We start from the raw sequence: 20,908 nt of genomic DNA on the forward strand, positions 1-20,908 counted from the left end.
ATTTTTACTTATCTGAGTATCTCTTCCACCACTTAAGAGTATTTATGACAAATATTACTCTTAGCAGACTGAGAAACCCACGCGAGTCAGATTTTCTTTACACAATTGTAAACATACAGACTTGCTTCTATGAGGCTATTGTGTATGACTTTTTTATGACAAAAAACTAAGCTAGAATGGTCATTACTTTAATACTGATGTGCAAAAATTAGGGCTTATGGTAAAAGTGCTGCAATAAATGAGAGGTATTTACTGCGTGTTATGAACAGGAGCTCTGACCTCTGAGGTCACCTCAAAGATAACCTGGTATTGCAACACATTTATGAGGGAGCTAGCTGAAGCATTTGATAATATCTCACATAGCAGAGCTGAAGTCTTTCAATTTATTAATGTAGTAAGTGTAGTTATGCTATAGATTTTTCAAATCTGGAAATATAGAAAAGGGAATACGAAGCAATGAAACATAACCTTCAGAGCAAACACACAAACCAGACTAGATAAAGCAAATGTTTTATTAGTCCCTCTTGCTCTGTTGCATCTTAAAGTGCAGCAATAAGAAGCAGACGTATTAACAAGGCCCCCCCCCTGAAGAAAAAAAGCATGCCAAAATGTGCCTGAAAAGGTGGTACCGTGAGAAGAAATCAAGTGAGAGCTGGCAAACAATATTGGGAACTTAATGCCCAAAGGCAGCCACTCAAGCTCATTACCGTTCATTAGAAAAATGCCAGAGGGATAACAGGGCTGGGAAAACACACCGGCAAAACCTTTGCAGCTCATTTGAAATGAATAACTTTTGGGAATAAAACATTTCTCCCATTACAGAAATATACTGTTATATTGCTTTTGATACAGTTAAAGTGTCATCGATACAGTAACACCTGTCTTCAAGGCACTTGGGCCGAGTGATCCAAACCAAATAAAAAGCAGTCGTACATTCACAATTATGTTGGGAGATATGATGGCGATGACAACCAAAACACTCTCAGGCCCATGTCTGACAGCTGTAATAAGGGAAAATGACAACAACAATGTCCACATTATCATATTATATTACACAAGTATTACAGTAATGCATTATTAGAGCATCTCTTCATCTAGAGACAAAGCGTGTAAATGCTTGGTAGGGAGATTTTAATAAGACTTTGTTTTCTTAACACAATGTCCCTCACAGCGCACAAGCAGCAGTCAGTCGGTGTCATCAGTTAACACGAGGTTGCTTATCAACAACAGGCACTTTATTCACTCCTTAGATTAAAGCAATATTTCATGGTCTAAATCAAAAGGGCTCCTTGTGTCATGAATAATCATAATAGAAGTATAATCAGTCATACAGGGAGCAGAGACACAGAGAAAGGCTTTAAGCTATTAAGCATAGCCTTTTCGAGACTGTAAACAACTTAAAACTACTCGGCCTGTGGTGACACACATGCAGACAAATATTTATGAAAGCTTGATTAGTGTACCTGAAGGCACCATCCATGCTGACTGTACACTAAAGCAACCACACACACGGAAATATATTATTTTTTTTAAAGTACAAAGGTGTGAATTAATACTCTGTAGCTGGACATTTCTAATATATGAATGCTAATAAAAATGTGTCTGCATAATTCATATCAACCTCTCAAATGTTTTATTCCTGTCATTTTCCACCTACTTCTTCTCTCCCTAGACTGAAATTAAAGGAACGCGTTGAGACTTTTTTTATCCTAATAATCACCATGAAAGGATTTCAATATCATATTTTTGAGAATCTGGCAGTAACTCGATATTAGCATTCAAAAGTGACGCTTGTGCAAGTGAAGGCAGAATAAAACGTCTTTGTCGGAGTCTAAACCACATATCAGCTCCATTAAACTTTTCTCTCTCTCTTTTTCATGTCTACTGTGTAAATTTCTCATGGGAGTGAACGAAAAAGCTGCCTTAATTTTAGTGAGAAGAGCAGAAGGCTTCTAATTTTTCAAAATCAGAAATCTGTCCATCACCAGCACCATCATCACCACCTGCCAATTTCTCATTAAATCCACAGTATATCTTTTATTTTCTGCATTAATTTAGTCCTGCAACACTATTTTGTAAATGAGAAGGTAACTTTGAGCGGAAAAAATGGTTTTCTTACAGTCAGTACAGCCTGTCCTTAACAGCAATCTGTTGCTATATACTTATATACTATATATATCATATTGATTTTTAGGCTGCAGTTGTGTTTTCTGTACAGCCTTTATAAGATGCCTGGGGATGTAACTATTTGCATTCCTAACTGTCACACACAGTCAAGAACATTACAGCCCTGATGCATTATGTTTTGTTGAGGGGGCTTCTGAGTAGTTTGAAATGAAATTCCCCTGAAAATCCGATTTGTATGAATTGCATTTTTTTTGTCTAAAGTGACAGTCAAAAACAATCCATGTTTTCTTTCTTCATCCAGAACTTAAGACAGGTAAGGGGTATTAGAAGGCATGAGCCAATGCAACAGTGACCTCTTCCTCACCAGGACTGGCACTTATTTGAAGAGGCTGGGTGAAGGAGACTGCTTTCATCATACAGGCTTTACCTGTTTCCAGACAATAGTACACCCATACACCCAAGGTGAGGCCTGGGTTGCTGTTTAAGTCCTTTATAACAGCTGGAAGTTTGGTTGAAATGGAGAGTGGCTTTGACAGATCCACGATATCACCAGTAACCACCGGACTTTCCAGCAGCCACTCGTTACCTGTAAAAACAGGAAACAGAATTTTGTAGTCCTAACGCTATCAAACAGACAAAACCAGTAGTCTTATACAATCTGGCTAATAAAGTAACAGATATAGTCTTTGCCCACAACTACAGCTAAATAATGCTAATGCTCTTGTAATGATGTGATTCACAAAGCACGTTAGCATGCCTGCTATTTAGCACAAAACTTTAGCAAAAGTAGATGAAAGTGATGGGAATGTCATTAGTTTTGCAGGAATTTGGTCCTAAACGAAAGTATTGGACAAAGTCAAATGTCAGCCTTCTGGTGGCGCTAGATGAAAAGTCACCAAAGTCATTAGGACGGGACTCTCTGGGGATGAAGACTGCCTGTAAAAAATCCAAATCCATCCAAATGTTGACGACCGATTGACTGACCTACCGACCGACGGATGTTGTCCTCCCCAGAGACACAGTACTAGCATGGCTAAAAAGAAAATCTGTCCTCAGCATGGACTCAGATCAGTCATAATATGCCATGTTTGGAAAGGGCAGATGTGTCTGTATGAAAATGTCTTTCAGGCATCTAAATTTATGTACAAGTGTGTAAGTGCACCCTGAGTCTGAGTGTTACAAAGCACTGCTAAATGGAGTCCTTTGCAATATAAAGCCAAATGAACCAGAAGGCGTGAGGGTGAGGACATGATTTTAGTGAAACACAAGGGATATTTTTAGAAACAACTACACATCTAAAGAAAAGGCCAGAACTTCAAGTGTGAGAAAATATTATGCCAGAGAGACCATCAAATCCACACCAGTGGTGATGAACGAAGCGGATGGTGATGAGGTCCCAGGGAAGCCATTTCTAAAAAGCCACTAAAAACAATTTAAATCTGCCGTACACTTCTAACATGATCCATTAAAATTCCTGCCTCTGCCCTGATCCGATCAGCACAAGTCTAGACTGGGTATAATCGGACAGCGGAGGATCACGTAACATAGCCCGGTAGCTAATTATGTGAACCAAGGCATGTCGTCTTATCGAAAGGTTCTAAAAATAGCCTGCTGATATCTCTGACTGCAAGCTGCATCGCTCAGAATGATGGAAACACTTTTGTTTCAAACGTAATGAATGGACCATCAGCCACATGATATCTCAAATCACTTCACACTTTATCCTAGGGTCAGACTACTGTTGATTACAATTTGAGAACAGTGAACACAGCATTTTGAATAGTATTAAGCTGTTAAAATCATACAGTGGGTACGGAAAGCATTCATCTTTCCCTCGATTGCAACCAGTCGTCCTGTCCCTGCAGCTGAAAAACACCCCCACAGCATGATGCTGCCACCACCATGCTTCACTGTTGAGACTGTATTGGACAGGTGATGAGCAGTGCCTGGTTTTCTCCACACATACCGCTTAGAATTAAGGCCAAAAAGTTCTATCTTGGTCTCATCAGACCAGAGGATCTTATTTATCACCATCTTGGAGTCCTTCAGGTGTTTTTTAGCAAACTCCTTGCGGGCTTTCATGTGTCTTGCACTGAGGAGAGGCTTCCGTCGGGCCACTCTGCCATAAAGCCCCGACTGGTGGATTGCTGCAGTGATGGTTGACTTACTACAACTTTCTCCCATCTCCCGACTGCATCTCTGGAGCTCAGCCACAGTGACCTTTGGGTTCTTCTTTACCTCTCTCACCAAGGCTCTTCTCCCCCGATAGCTCAGTTTGGCCGGACGGCCAGCTCTAGGAAGGGTTCTGGTCGTCCCAAACGTCTTCCATTTGAGGATTATGGAGGCCACTGTGCTCTTAGGAACCTTAAGTGCAGCAGAAATTTTTTTGTAACCTTGGCCAGATCTGTGCCTTGCCACAATTCTGTCTCTGAGCTCTTCAGGCAGTTCCTTTGACCTCATGATTCTCATTTGCTCTGACATGCACTGTGAGCTGTAAGGTCTTATATAGACAGGTGTGTGGCTTTCCTAATCAAGTCCAATCAGTATAATCAAACACAGATAGACTCAAATGAAGGTGTAGAACCATCTCAAGGATGATCAGAAGAAATAGACAGCACCTGAGTTAAATATGAGTGTCACGGCAAAGGGTCTGAATACTTATGACCATGTGATATTTCAGTTTTTCTTTAACAAATTTGCAAAAATTTCTACATTTCTGTTTTTTTCTGTCAAGATGGGGTGCTGAGTGTACATTACTGAGAAATAAAATGAACTTTTTTGATTTTTGGAAAATGGCTGCAATGAAACAAAGAGTGAAAAATTTAAAGGGGTCTGAATACTTTCCGTACCCACTGTATATTAAATTTGTGAATTGGTGCTTTAAAAAAAACAGTCCCTAACTGAGAATTATTACTCCCTGGCATGGTTCGGCAGTGAGAATCTGCTTGCTGTAAGAATGAAGGTTAAGCATCATTCACTTCCATTATTTTTTGACAGACTCATGGATCACATACCAATAAAGGAGGAAAGGCTGAGAGGCTCACATCCAGAGTCATTATAAATGTAGAGAACAAGTTTGGATTGCAACCCTGACAAGTAAAAAAAATAAGCTTTACTTTTAAAACCTATTGAAAACAATAGCAGGGCCTGTCCTAAATATGAATTGTTATTATTATATATCTGTCAAGTTTGTCATATACTGTTGTCTTTTCAGAACTGACTGTTCACTAAACCCCTCCCCCGAACAGCCATAGTCCAGTCATAGCTTAGCAAGCTTAACAAGGCACAGCAGCTCAGTCAGACTTTTGGTTTTCCAATATGTAGTATGATGTGTCATGTATGCAAAGAGTTTGCTTTTATGTTTTTTTCCCCTTTGCCTTTACAAAACCAAAAACTCAAGTGTAGGTAATGGATTAATTGGTGTGTTTGCCTGCTTTATTATAAACTGCCAACTTTAGCATGACCAGCTAACTAGCTGACTACATACTGTAGTAATGCTAAAGTAGCCTTAACTTAGTTAACTGAAATTATTTAATATTTTCTTTTTTGTACCATTCTGTCTGTAATACTGGTACTAAGCTTTGCAGGGCAATACAAAACCAATGGCGTTCCTTCATTTCCATGTACACAGATAACCTCCACGTTTTAGCATGATGTCATGTATGTAGTCCTGGTAGTTTTCAACCAACTCATGAAGCTTAGGCTTTTTAGCAAGCTAAGTTAGCCAGCTACTATAAAATATGCTAGCAACACCTGTGGTTTCAGTGTGAAAGACCCATTGTTTCAAAAACAATAATTTCATGTGTTAAATCTGCTACTGTTATCACTATAAACAACGTGTGTGCCATGCAAGAACAGAAAACTTTACAGGCGTAGCAATGAGTCTGAAGTCAAATGTACTAAATCTGAATAAAACATTTTTCACAACAATCATTGAACTTTGTCTCACCCTCAGCTGAGAGAGCCCAGCAGCTAGGGGCCTCTTCAGTGAGTTTGCTTCCTTCTGGAAGCGACAGGGTGAGTGACATGACGAGAGTCTGGCCTGCCGACACCGCCACTGGTAGCATTTCTTTCCTGGCAGCTGATTTAGGCAGTGTGGGGGCTTTGGCAGGACCCGAGGGCTTTGAAGGGACTGAGTCCGTGCACTCCATGGAGATAGGGAACTGGACAGAGGAGAGATTGGATGTTTGGATTAAAGAGACGCAAGGAGAAAGCCATCAACCCTTACAATATCCTTTCTTTGTAACCTTTTCTCCAAACTCTTACAGTACAAAAGCTTTTAGCAAAGATTAATGACACACACACGTGGACAAAATGTAAAGTGCCTTCTCAAGGTTGGAAGTAAGTTTCTCTCTCTCACACACACACACACACACACACACACACACACAGGTCTGACCAGTGAGACAGTCTTGGTGGCCAGGTCCAGCACTTTGACTTGGTGGTTGTTGGTATCAGCCACGTAGAGAAGCTTGCCGCTGTCGCCAACACAGATTCCTCCAGGTTCATTGAAGCAGGATTCGTTAAATTCAGGGCGCAGAGATTCTCCGGCCTCTCCATTCCCTGCTAATGTGCTACACTGCTTTGTCTTTGGATCCACCACTTTGATCTGAACATAATCACAATTGGACAAAAATCAAAACCAGAATTACTAGGTCTAGGTCCTTCGTGTTCCCTATATGGTTGTAGATCAAAAGGAGATACACACTTTGTATCCACTCAACAACCAACTCACAGAACCCATTACAGAGACAGAAGTATCAAGTGAGAGCATACTACAGCTTTGAACTACAGCCATGTGACATGCAACAGTTACCTTGTGGTTGTAGGAGTCGGCCACATAGAGCAGACTTTGTTCAGGAGCCCAGGCAACACCAAGAGGATGCTGCAGTTTGGCGCCAACCCCTTTCTCGTCTACATCCCCGAAAGCAAATAGGTTCTGTTTCAAAGAAAAAGACACGTTCAGAAAAGATCAATTGAAGATAAAAAAAACGTAAAAATGCCCAAACTGCAACTTGTGACACCTATGTCTAACCCTCAAGTTCATGTAGAAAAGAGGAAAGGGAGGCGTTTTAACCATTGAGACTTTCTTCAGAAAATGCAAACTGAAGCCTTTCCCAGGTTATGTAAATGATTAGTTTTCGTTTGGAGAACACTCGGAGAACAGTAACATAAGAATTAATATGCCACATTTGAAAGAAACACCAGAAAGATGACAATGTCTTTAAATTGCATTAGTTACTGTGCCAAAAATAGTTAGAGAAGTCATCCTTGAGAAGTTTCTGAGAAGTTTTGAAGAAAAGTACAACAACATTAATGATAAATATCATTAAAACACTACAACAAAGTGGAACATTTGTTTATTAATTATGTCGAAGAAATTGTTTTAAAAAGACAATTCTTCATAGTTTTTCTCTTAGTGACAAAAAGCATATTAAGTAATAAAAGCACTTAGTGCTACAGATTTTTCCAGACCAACATGACCCCAAGCAGATACATTACTATGACACCCTATCAAGAGCCAATTTCTGAGAAATTGAAGAAAATTTAAATAAATAGCTTTTCATTCTGTATCACTCAGCTCAATAAACAAAGAAAACGAGATAACAATCTCATAAAAAAGTCTCATGATTCTCTACAGCTCACTGACTCTCCACAGCTGCCGGAGTTCACTCAACAATGCCGGCTGAAAAAGAAAATCCAATCTTTGGGAAAATGTGTTATTACACAAGCAGAGTCATTCCAAACGCCGGTGGGTTCGCTTGTGCTCAAATGATCATCTACACCGCAGGAGTGTGACCTCTGTTTCAGATTGTGATGCAGCTGTTAGTAGAAATGATTTTTGCAGTGTGAAGGAAGTACTCAAACTAAGGCTAAAGAATGGTGAGAAAAAGCATGCGGAGGAAGTACTGAACACATTGTCCATACACACATACCTGTTCCTGTTCCTTTGAAAAATACAGGCATTTTAAAAGTTTAAGCTTCAACACAAAAAAAATGGGAACCCCGGTAAAATCACTTCATATTTAGTGTACAATTTTGATTGTGGTATCAATATTCTCATCCAATTATTATGAGAAAGTGAACAAGTGTATTTCCCCAAATTGTCCAAGTATTCCTTTAAATACTTAAAACACTGTACTGTACAGTGGATAAAGCTTATCTGACTATAACAATTCATGATCCCTGGTCTTTGCTACAACACTGTCAGCAAATGAAATAATTAAATTCCCAAGCATTCCAGAAAACTCAAAATGAAGAGGTTGTTTGGAACAGAGGTTTTGACAAAGAAGAGGACTCAAGAAGATTTACAACAGCTCAGAAAGAGACCAAACAAATTCAAGTAACTGGGGAATGATTAAGTATTGGCCAGACACAACATATACTAATGCAAATGCACTGACAATTAAAGTACAAAAATGACCTCAGATGCACATTTACTTGTAACAGCTTTAAACCTGTTTTATATTTCATTGTCTTAGCTTAAATGTATATGGGCAGCAGTCTATATATAAATGCTTTTTGCTGACTCACTACTATGTTGTTTATGACTCTTCAGTTAATTACTCCCCTTTCTTATGGGTGACTACAAGCTTTCGAGCTCTTGGGACTTTCCAAAAATATACCAGTGTGGCAGGAAAAAAAACTTACTACTACAGCATAACGGCTGCGAGGACATGAAAGTACTACCAGAAATTGGTTTCGGTCTTTGCTTCAGCAACAAACAACAGAGGCTGTGTTTATTTGTGGCTTTTTTTTAAAAATCAATACTTTCTATCTATAGAGAAACAATCCTGAAACCGTGTGATTTCCTAGGAGTTATCCAAAGCATTTTTCTTCAGAATTGTCCTAAGTATTTTCTATGGCGGGAAATGTGGTAGATTAATGTGCAGGTTTTACAGTGTGTTTGCTGTTGATGTATGGTGCCAGAGCCAGGCACAGGACATATTATCATTGAAGGTACTGCACAAGAGGTTTTTTGCTTACTGCAGACAGCTTTGGGAGTGGACTTTAAATTTCCTCTACTTTCTTTTCAAGGTGCTGCTCACTGCACTGTCTAATTATATTATTGCACTGGACTGCACTATTATTAGATAAGAAATTCTCCTTTTACAGAAAGATTACAATGGACAAAAAAAACCCTAACCATGTATGAAGTAATTTATGGACTTTAAATTAACCAAAGACGGAAACTTCATTAAAGCATGTTCTCTGTGGCTGGTTTGTTTAAAATTAATTTGTCATAAACCACCCAACCAGCATAATGATAAATGTAATAACTAAATAAATTAAAAGGTACATAGTAGAAGAAAGAAAAAGTAGGAAATAATGTTAAAAGGCCTGTCCACCATTTAATCATCCATCCATCACCAGTTGCACACCCACCATTGGGTCTCTCTCTCCCCCGACCAGCGACTTGACGGCTCCGTCCTTCAGCCCCAGCATGCGGATGGTGCTGCTTTCACTATCTGCCACATACAGGCAGCTCCAGGGCTCCTCGGGGGCTAAAGCCAGGCCTGAAGGCTGTGCAAAGCCTGCCTTGTGGGGGTAGGCGTTGTTTCGGTTCTCCTCACTGCCACTGCCAGCCCATCGCACGCACATGCCTGCCTTGGACTCACTGTCAACAGTTCAAATAAAGCAGGGAATCACACTATTTGTTTATTACAGACAAGGCTTCTTTGATGATGCTAAACTTTGATTATTTCTCGTGATGACATTACATAATTTTTGTCACTGATTTCCGGTGATAAAACAAGTCATGTAGGGTAGTAGGCAGATTTTTCATTTGCTTTTAATTCATTTTATTCTTAGAACTGAGTTATTATAGCGCCTTTAAAGGGTGGCTGCTGCCAAGTGGCCATGCACTAGTCTCTCACCTTCCTTTGGGCAGTTTCCCATCTGCTAGGAACAAAGCCCAGATCTGGTGGGTCCCTGCCATGGCTATCCACAATACGTTATCTTCAACACCGCCTACACATGCAAATGAAACGCACATACATACACACATACAAAATACATAGTCTTTGAGTTGAGAAGCAGGAAACTTGTCATGTGACTGCTTTCGACTGTCTAGCAGTCATCCAGCAGTGGTGCTAATGTTTGTCCTAAAGGAGAAAGCTCTTTTCCAATGCGTTTGTGAAGTTTACTTTGAGCTACGAAAAAATTGGATCTTCTTATAAATAAACGGCTAATTAATGAAATATACCCATTATTTTAGACAGTTAGATATTTCATTTACTAATTTTTAGCTGACACTTTTATCCAAAGCGACTTACATGTCAGAGGTCACACGCCTCTGGAGCAACTAGGGGTTAAGTGTCTTGCTCAGGGACACAATGGTAGATGGGTCACAGTGGGGGATTGAACCCGTGTCTCTCACACCAAAGGGATGTGTCTTATCTAATGCGCCATCACCACCCCCAAACAAATAAACATCTCTACTGATCTAATAATTTAAAAAGCTGTGACTGTTTGGAGGGTCAGAAATGCAGCTATGCAGTTTTAAGTGATGGCAGCCTGTTTGACAAAGACCATATGCCCCCCTCAGATGCACTCAGCAGAGACAATACTTCATGATGATGGATACACATACAGTGCCTCAGTTGTATTTTTAATGCAGCACACAGCTCACCCCTCCTTCATCACATCTGGTGGACTGTCAGGGACATTTGACAACTGCACCATGTGACTTTACAGTTCAAGAGATGTACTGTCCTTTTGATTTGGTCAATTTAATTATTCATACATGCGGAATAAATCATGAATATGCAGGAAGTGTTTGGATGCTCTTTCAGAGGACATTGTTATTGGAGTTAAAGGTCTGATGCCACATCCTCAGACCATGTGGGGATGTGAAAACCAGCATGTTGTGTCACCCATCAACCTGCGCAGAAAATGTGACTAAGACTGATTAACTCTTAGAAGCTGTATGCAATGGCCAAAATAACGGCCCTAAAATTTCTAGAATTAGTTGTTTAAATTCATATTACTATGGTTAACCATTCAATCACCACACCTCTAAAATGTAAACTGACTGCATCACACACAGGGAGAATAAACAACTCTGTCCAGGCGTAAACTTTCCTCTTTTGTTTGATTTAAGTAAGCACACAATGGCAGGGGCTTACATTTTACTTTACATTCTACTTTACTTACTACACCACATGCTTGAAGAAGCGCTTATAGTAAACAGTGTTGACCTGAGGCAAGAAAAACAGATGACATAATAATCTAAAGTAAATGTTTGTTTGAAATCCTTTATCATTTTAAATACTATATTTTGACATAGTTAAGCAAATAAACAACTTAAGGGCTTGTATTGCATTCCTAAAGTCAGGAATGCAAAGAAATAAATACACATTTTGATAAAATATTCAACTTAAAATGTCTTGATGACCAAAATATAAAGGAGGCTAAAGCAGGACATAATAACCTCGTATTTAACATTTAAAAATGATTCCAGCCTTTCAAAGAAGATGATTCAAAAGTTGAGTTAAAAAAAGCTTTCTGCTTTGATAAAAAAGGCACCATGTGGCAAATAATTAAAAAAAATTAAGAATAGAGAAAATCTGAATGCCCAAGGCAAAATAATTAAAGCAGAGCTTTTAGAGGGATTGAACTTTGAAGCGGAAGTCTTAGATTACTTTGTGAGAATATAAACAACTTTGTCAGGTAGTTTACAGAAGTTTGTGACTCACGTAGGTTCAACTTATTATTGATTGTTGTTCTCAAAATGTTTCAGCAGAACTACAAATGTGGATTTTGGCAAGGAGCTTAATTGTGTGTCCCCCACGAATTAGATCCTACAAAAGAGTATCTTCCTATATCTTAATTAGCCCATTCAATTTTCGACCCACCTCTGAGGACCCCCAAATATTATGTGCGATTTGTTTGCTATCAGGTTCATGAGTTAATACTACAATAATAATAGCACTTGATCCAACTTTGTGCGGTAAAACAATTATGAAGGACTGAATGACTTTTTATTGCTCTGTTTCTGCAATTATGTGTAAAGCGTCCTTGGGTCTCGTGAAAGGCGCTATATAAATAAATAAATAAATAAATAAATAAATAAATAAATAAATATGTATATATAAAATAATATTTTGTGTGTTTACAATGCAATTTTGTTTTATTCAAGAAAATCTTCAATGTAAAGATTTGTTTATGTTTTTGGTGCACTCTCACATAGCATAGCGGGAGCTAAAAACCAGGGGTCAGCAGTTTGGACGTATATTACACTTGCTACGCCAACAAGTTCTAATGCTAAACAATCCCTTCCAAGGTGTGATCACACCGGAATTCTCACCCCAGTCGTTTTAAAGGGGATGAGATGCATACACTTCAATTTTGTTCACCTCCACCTCAACCTGATAATGTCCAGCCAGACCTCCGTCAATAAAACGTGGTAAATATTGACCTTCAAGTTCCAGCTTGACCACAAGACTCACCCACAGTGCCAAGAGTCACATCCCAAGGAGAGCTGATAGGCTGCTGAGGGCCCATGGCCCCGCCCACTCTGTCTGTACCTTGAGCACCTACTCCGGCTAGAGTGCTGACTCTTCCCTCTAACAGGTCAATCTGAAAAAACACAGACGGCAGTAAATGTACAGATAGACATCAAGAGACATAACATTTTATTTTAAAAGCTGCTATTTTTAGAAGATAGTTTTGGCCTGCTACCTTTCGGATCAGGTGGTTTTGTGTGTCGGCCACGTACACCGTGTCCCCTTTAATGGCCACACCTTGAGGGGAGTTAAAGGAAGCTTCGGACAAGTCACCATCTTGTCTCCCGCTTTCAGGTCCTGGGACAGAAGTGATGAAAATTATGCTTCCCTGCGGGCTACAATACCACACTTACACGACATATTAAGCCCAGAAGTTTAATCCTCTTTTCCCCCCATACTAAATGCACCAATGCTCTTTACCCGACTCTTCTGCCAAGATGAAAGGAGTGAGACATGTGCACAACATGGAAACATGTTAACAAAAGAGTTGGATTTAGGCATTTTTATCTTCCCTGCCAAAACATTCAGCAGGAGGGGGAGAAAAAGATTTTATGAAAAGATGATTCCTAATTAGGTGGAGATGTACAGTACTTGGCTGAAACACAGGTGGCCTTTAATTTCTTGAATGGATTAATTATTTAAATTTGTGACTGTGGTCTATTTAATCTTATGTGCTTACACTGCACGTAACACATTTGATCAGGAAGGTGTGATCTACTTCAAACACAATACACAACCTTCTGGACCACCGCTCACTGTTAGTCCATACAGACAGAACAAGAATTTGTCCAAAATACCATATGTAAGATTTGTTTGGCAATCTTAAATTGCTGAAAAATAATAAAAATCTACAAATACAAATAATGCTGCATTTTTGGTCTGTGCCTCTCTCATTTTGCCTGCTCCAAGGTCAGTGCCAGTTCTCAGTGTGTAGTAGTCCCTGCTGTTGCCAACCTATCTGTTGGTCTGGGGACAGACTACCATGTGGCTCCTCTGAGGGCTTTTGAGGCATATTAGTAATCTAAAAATATCTGTAATTCTCAAATATTGTTGTTTAATTGGTACAGACTGTAATTATTACAAAGCAAAAAAGATGTTTGTCCACAACTCATTTATTTCATCAAATACCAACTCAGAAATTCTGCTAATTAAATCTAGCAGCACGAAAATGATACTAGGGACACCTTGAGGTCCAACCAAACCCACCCAGACATCTATGCAATTTTACCACCTTTCTGACTTCTTACCTCCTATGACATGTAACAGCTGCCCAGTCTTGGACACCACCAGAATTCGGTGATGCCCAGTGTCTGCGATGGCCAGTCTTTTCTTGCTGTTGTCTATGGCCACCTTACCAGGAAAAGACAGGGCGCTGGGTGGCAGGGAGTCTCGGTACAGCTTGATCCCCACCGTGTGCGTCTTCAGAAGACCCTGCTCCCCATAGTAACGTAGGGCGCTGTCCGTAAAAAGCATCAGCCTGTCGCGGTGGCCTTCACCCACCAGCGAGAAGAGCAGGTTGCCACGTGGGCCCAATAAGACCAGCGTGGGCCAGCAGGACACCTCCAGTTCATGCCAGAGGCGTGCCTCACTGTCATTCACCACTGGATGGCGGATGTCATAGCGGAGCACAGCGCTGCAAACGTTGTCCACAACCTTTGAAGGGTTGGTGACAAACAATTGAGTAAAGAGCTGTGAATCTGCTGCCAAATGCGAGAGCTATTCTTTAATATATTTTATTTAATAAATTGTTATTGATTGATAAATTGAATTAATTTCTCAATTATTCAATGAATAGTTTTGTTTTTATGTATGAAAAAAGTTTCCAAGAACGCAAGGTGACATCTTCAAAATGCTTGTTTGACCTAATCTCTTATCTCTACCTACCTCTCTTATATGAAAAGAAATGCATCAAAACATCACAAACTAGAAGCTGGAACCAAGCAATGTCTTACATGCTTGCTTATAAATAACTGACAGGATTAACAGATTATAATTGTAGTACTTGCCTGTCCTTAGGAAGGACTGTCTTGCGTAATACTCATTTAACAGTGTCGTCCAAATTATATATACTGTATTTGTTGATACTTTGCAGTTATAAAAATGCAGAAAGAAAGCACAAACAAACCAGCCTACCCAAAGCTAAAAATGATGATGAACAATGAAATCACTTACCTTTTCATTGGGGAATTTAGCCGAGTGTACACCAACAACAACCAATCCATCTGAGAGCGAGATTAAACAGAGAGAGACACAAAGATCAAATATTAAACAGCCAAACATAACAGTACAGTAAGTGTAGTATGACTTAACTGTGCTCGCAGTCAAAACTAGCCGTTTCAGGACATATTTATGCTTTTGAGCTTTGCTCCATCACAAAAAAGCTAAATATGAATATGAAACAGAGTGTCAGAGTAACTGGAAGATTCATTAATGGTTGGAGCTCATGTACGTTTAATAATCCCAAGAAAACCTTTTCTCTAGACCAGTGTGTCAACAAATTAACATAAGCCCGATCAATAACAAGTTCATAAAGACACAAACATCACACGTTAAAAGACAATTGGGCGGAAAAAGGGAAACCGATGCGATTTTCAAACGACAACTCCAAGGGTGTTGTTTTGTTATCATGTCGGTGACCCTGCAGGACAATATAATGTCTCAGTGAGGTTCCAGGAAATGTTTTACTGCCACGAGGCAGTAAAAGTTTATCTCAGTCATTTCTCAGTAGTCATCAAAGACTAGTAACACTATGCTAGTTACATAAACAATGAGAGCAATTTGTGACTTTCAACAAGGCCAGCGGATGTTCAAATGTTATGCAACAGAATGGCCTAAAACTGTGGAAAATACATGTTTGTGAAGCTCTTCTGAACAGACTCTTTTGTGGTACTAAAGTTTGTCCAGAAGTGGCCTTGCATGGGAGATATCTTGATAAGTTTCCTTCCTGTTCCCTCACCTACTCTCTATTGAAACATGTCACGTTTGTGCTCGTATCATTCCTTCGACAATACTGTATGTAAACAGAACCACCACAACAACTCACATCACTGAGCCGCCCCGAGCAGACATAAAAAAAACCCCACACAATTCCAATCCCTCAAACTCACTATCTGCAGTGGATTTCGTCATCCGTGGCCTCTGCCAAGCAGTGTAGTACCAGCACAGATTGCAGTGACAATGGGTGGGTGGGGGGATGGACTGTGGGAGTGACTGGACAGGGTGTCTCCCACACCTCACTGACCAGAGCAGCAAACAGAATGTACTCATAGCACTGCCAAAGATAAGGCAAGTGCGATAATATGTGGTGGCACCACTGCAGTATGTGTGTTCTGCCTAGTTCTCAACTCAATTTCAAGCTTCCTAAGATGATCCCTTGAAGGGCAATCAGGATGCCAGAGTCAGTCGGATGTGACTATGCTATACAAGGACTGGCTATATAAAGAGCCATACAGTGAAGTGCAGCAGTTCACAATTATGGGCCCCATACTCACTGACACTGCAGCTTGGAATTATTTTTAGTTACTGTCTCTTCACAGTGGAGATAAGGGCCCTCATGTACTTTGAAAAAAAGAGGGGAGAAGTAGAGTGGATGTCCTACAGTATCTCTGCCCCAGTGAATTTACACATTCTCCCGTGATGCATCACGACACATAATTTGGTAACTGTGTTCCCCCAAGTAAGGTGTGCCAGGCTGCTGCCTCCTGCGAGGCCCACAGTACCTAAAGTCTGACTTTAAGGAATAGATAAAGAAATGCTGCTTTTAAGTATTTCATTTTTAATGATTTGGCAAGGGACAAATGTCACTTAACTGAAACTTGTACTATTAATCACCATTTTGTCTCGCCTACCTTATGTACTTTACTTTACATTCCACCCATTCAGCGTGCAGAGCAAATGAAATGTTAGACTGAATTGGCCCACAGCAAACTATAGCCATGATTTAACAAGCACTGGACAGGAACTAATCATTATTTTGTTTACAGACACTGGGCACAGTTTTACTATGAGTTGTGAAAGTAGGGCTGGGCAACAATAATGTTAATAATCGTGACATTATTTTCCTCAACAACAATATAACAAATGTTCAATAAATGTTCAGTGAATGTTTTGATTTAATTTATTTGAACCACAAACAAATCAACACTTAATTTTTCTGTTAAGATATGTATTTTGTTGAGGAAAAGGGACTGAAAAAAATACTTTACTTAATTTAACTCACATGATGTCCGTAATAACATTCATTCCTATGTGAAAAATGTTTTAGCTTATAAGGCTAGCAATATTCAATATTTTTCTTATGATAACACATCCCATTACATTCCAAAATGGACTGCCTTTGCAGTGAAAGTCTAATATAAGATTTTTCCTCCATTGTTCTCCAAAAACTATTAAAAGAGTAATCCACTGACTTAGCATTGCACTTCTGTAACATTATTCTTGGACTCATAATGGACAGTTAAAAAGATAAAGATTGATACTGCCGAATAATCTATTTCCACACATTATTCTTCCTTGCCAAAACCTATTCCTGTCACGGATTTGTGTGTGGTGAAGCAGGTAGTAGGTTGGAGGACCCAAATGCAGGACACGAAAGCCAGCAGGAACAGTTCAGAAGGGTTTTAATACAACAAAAGGCGAGCACACTTACAGAGTGGCTGATTTACTGAGTCCAAAAACAAAGGCTGTCCAACAGAAATCCAAAAGGGTGAAAACCAGAATCCAAAAATAAGCAGGGTAACAGGGAGACACGGTGAGTAAGGCTGAAGACACGAGAACAAACTGTACCACTGGGTAACAATAAACAATGACCCGACAAAGACAAGACAGAAACACCAGGGACTAACAAGCAGGGCTAGGGTTACTAGACGACAGACAAGACAGACCCCCAAAACCCATCAGACCAAAATAACGCTAACTAAACACAAAAGTGCAAAACATGGCATGGCAGACAGGCAGAGTGTGACAGTTGCATACATTACCCACAATGCAGCTCGACTGCCGACAATTCAAATGGAAATTCTGGTGTGTTATGCCAGCAGTGGCCAATGTAGCCTCAAGCAGAGATGAGGAGATGGCTCACTTCTTCACTCCGCACCTCCAGAGTTTTCAGCCCCAACGGACATTGACTCAAGTGACATTTATTGAGGCAATTTAGCAAATTTTGTGTAGCTCCCTTTGAAGCCTAAAAAGGCTTCATACAACTGTTTTCAAACAAGCTGATGTATAAAATTAAATAACAAAAACGTTCCCCTTTAAAAACACATCAATAAGACATACTGTTCCACTGATCGACATGTTCCTGCATTACCGTGAATATGTACAGTCTAGCATATTTTGAGTCAATCCCACATATCTGTCTTGATGTTGTAAATATTCACTATAGTGTTAAACGTGTATTAATCTGCAGCAAAAAATGGTCCCCAACAAATACACAATTTACCCATGTATGTATAACATTTGCTCAAATCTACAGGGCCCAGCTGTTATCTTATGAAGTTACTGAGTCTTTAAAGAAAATGTGCTTGAGTGTCGTAGACAGGATAGGGATGGACGGGAAAATGCTTCGTTGGTTTTGTTCTTCTCATTGAATTTGTTGAGAATAAAGAGAAAAAATACGACTGTCAGCCTTATCTTTTAATTTCAATCTGCCAATGACTGTCATAGATACAAGCCAGTCCACTAACTGACCGGCATAGTGTGCTTGATAAGAAGAATTATACACCCATTTGACAATTAAATTTTACCGTGTTGGATTTTAATATAGCCGTCAGGTGAAGTTTCTTGAAAAATGTGCACAACGGAGCGTGTGAGAAACCAAACCCAAATAAACAGAGGACACACATCCTGAACAAGCGTTTCACAACAGACTTCACATGAATATCAAATCATTGCTCCTTATCATAATTTAACTTATTCATTCATTGACACATCCTTCATTATGGGCTTAATTGTGTTGGTGGGAGGGTGATCAGAAGTCTACTTAGGGAGCACACTATGGGGAGATTGTCCTATTTTCCCCATACTCATTTGGGATCAAGACAGCCATGTTGACTCCTGCTTTAAAGCTAATGTAAGTCAATACCTTTGACAGAGTGCTTCTTCTCCAACTGGTGCAGGTCAGGGAGGATGTGCATGCAGTTGATGCAGCAGTAGGTGAAGAAGTCCAGCAGCACCACTTTACCAGCCAGCTCCTTGTTCAAAGACAGAGGCCCCTCCGTGTTCAGCCATTCCAAGCCTGGAGCAAATCAGAGTGGAAAATGATGCTGTCATCTTTGTAATTATGTTTAGTCACAGTCTACGCAAACACTTTACACTGCCCATCACTGTACGTGGTATATCTGTCTGCACCGATTCTATGTGTATGTCACTTGGGAATAAAAGTTGACAGATCAAAGCAATGACTTTGAACTGCTCACAGCTTCAGAAGTGTTATGAAGCTATTAAACGCCATGAATTAATTTCTGTAGATCTAGATTGTGTCTGATATGTTCACTCTTTCCTCACATGCACTCTAGATTGCTTCCGATAACGTTTGTCACGCTTAACTCATATGAGCTTGATTAATACATTTACTTTCATATTTTACAGTGTACTGAGCACCAAGCTCCAGCATGAAGCACTTGGAAATATTACTCTACCGTTAAACAGCATTCCTGTTATTTGTTCTGAATATTTTTACTGCCTTTTTACTTGTTTTACTTATTTTGCTGCAATCTTTGCTGAAAGATTCTTAATCTTGGTAGCACTTGACCTGGTTAAATAAAGGTTAGAGCATTTTTTTCAGCTTTAAGAATGATGCAAGCATAGTCCGGATAGGAGAAATAAGAAATATCCCTCCTGATTTCAAAGTCTCAACATTTACAGGTCTTTTTTTTTTGGTACGCAGAACAGTCCATGTACCATGTGCAAGTGCTTCACTCAGGTTTAATGTGTAAATAGGGTAATACTTGGCCAGATGATCTCAAAACCCCTTCCTTATTTGTGTGGCCTAAAACAAGGCTGGTATTCATTTAAGGTCTACCTGAAAAAGAGAGTATGGCACCAAGGAAAATTAATGTATTGTACATTTAAATGGTTATATATTGTTTATATTATAAATCTTAAAAGTCTCTTTGACTTTGCAAAAGGGAACTGGACACATTTAAGGAAAATCCTGAAATGAATGGGTCAAATATACAGTTATACTGATAAAAATGCAAATTATATGAACAACCATAATTTTGCAAGGGCATTGGATGCTTATTCTTTCTTTAAACTTCAGGGTGAGCAACGCCTTTGAGATAGATCCCCATCTACTGGAGTGATGAGATATTGCCAACATGCTGCATACCTGTACAATCACGTTCTTCTACTTGCCACCAAAAGCAATTGATTGTTTCTTACTTATTTGGCAACACTTTTCATTTCTCAATCATGAGCCAACATTATTCGTAGTATTTGGTGCAGTTACAGCAGATAAAAAAAAAAGACAACTGACATGTTTTTCTTATTCTTCAGCGGTCCTTGCTGACAGACAAACCACTCAGAAAGAAGGGGTCTGCCCTGTAAAAGGACATAAACAAAGACAGAAAAGAGCTAAATAACCAAATATTCTCTCTTGCTTTGAAATTGGGGCTGTCTGATTATGCCGTACTCACTGTTATAAAAGCAAAACTAAAGAAAGTATAACTTGGACAGAGGAAATATACGCCTGCTAAAAACAGTTGTGTGTAGAACGGATGGACTGTTTCAACAAAACACACCACAGGAAGCATTGCACTTAAAAAAACAACAAAAAAAAAACTACCGCATCGAAGTTTGTGTGAAGTTAGTCTTTGCTGCTACTTCTCTCTGACTGACTGTCTCATCTGCTGGTTTGGGGATAACGTTAGTTACCATAACGTTATCTAACTAATGTACCTAAAAGGCATGTGATACTGTGAGAAACACACACACGTCTTGTTGGCTTTTGAAAAGTATTTTAATTCCTCGAGAAGACAGCAACTCAACTCAAACTGTGAGTTAAAACAATCGCTATGGAGAGAGACACAGTGCAAAGCGAGCTAGAGCTCTAACAAGGTCTAACCTGTCTGGAAATCAGGTATCTTCAGGTCCTCTCTCTCGTCTAGTTTTTTCAAATACTGGTAGACAAGATTTTCTTTCTCTTGTTGTGTCGTAGTTTCTTCTAAGGCGCAATCTAGCTTGCTTTGGTAAGAAAATATTGTAGAGAGGCTGCACTGGGACGCCATTTTCTCCTGACAAGAAGCCAGTTCTGACTGGGCGGGGCCTCGATG

General features: G+C 39.6%; 1 protein-coding gene across 1 annotated transcript; it reads right to left on the reverse strand.

Moving 5' to 3' along the window:
* Nucleotides 1-494: 494 nt before the first annotated feature.
* Nucleotides 495-20,891, reverse strand: nhlrc2 (NHL repeat containing 2). The gene is made up of 12 exons (XM_038735238.1): nucleotides 20,701-20,891; nucleotides 18,718-18,870; nucleotides 14,808-14,857; nucleotides 13,883-14,288; nucleotides 12,811-12,932; nucleotides 12,579-12,708; nucleotides 10,005-10,098; nucleotides 9,514-9,745; nucleotides 6,944-7,066; nucleotides 6,527-6,736; nucleotides 6,077-6,290; nucleotides 495-2,713 (listed from the first exon to the last, which is right to left on the reverse strand). Exons 1-12 carry the CDS (start codon nucleotides 20,861-20,863, stop codon nucleotides 2,451-2,453), a joined length of 2,160 nt encoding a protein of 719 aa, XP_038591166.1. The 5' UTR covers nucleotides 20,864-20,891; the 3' UTR covers nucleotides 495-2,450.
* Between the last annotated feature and the right edge of the window lie 17 nt (nucleotides 20,892-20,908).

Source organism: Micropterus salmoides, unplaced genomic scaffold (assembly GCF_014851395.1).
Source record: "Micropterus salmoides isolate LMB-PRFRI ecotype aquatic unplaced genomic scaffold, ASM1485139v1 Ms_hic_scaffold_21, whole genome shotgun sequence".
Classification (NCBI taxonomy): domain Eukaryota; kingdom Metazoa; phylum Chordata; class Actinopteri; order Centrarchiformes; family Centrarchidae; genus Micropterus; species Micropterus salmoides.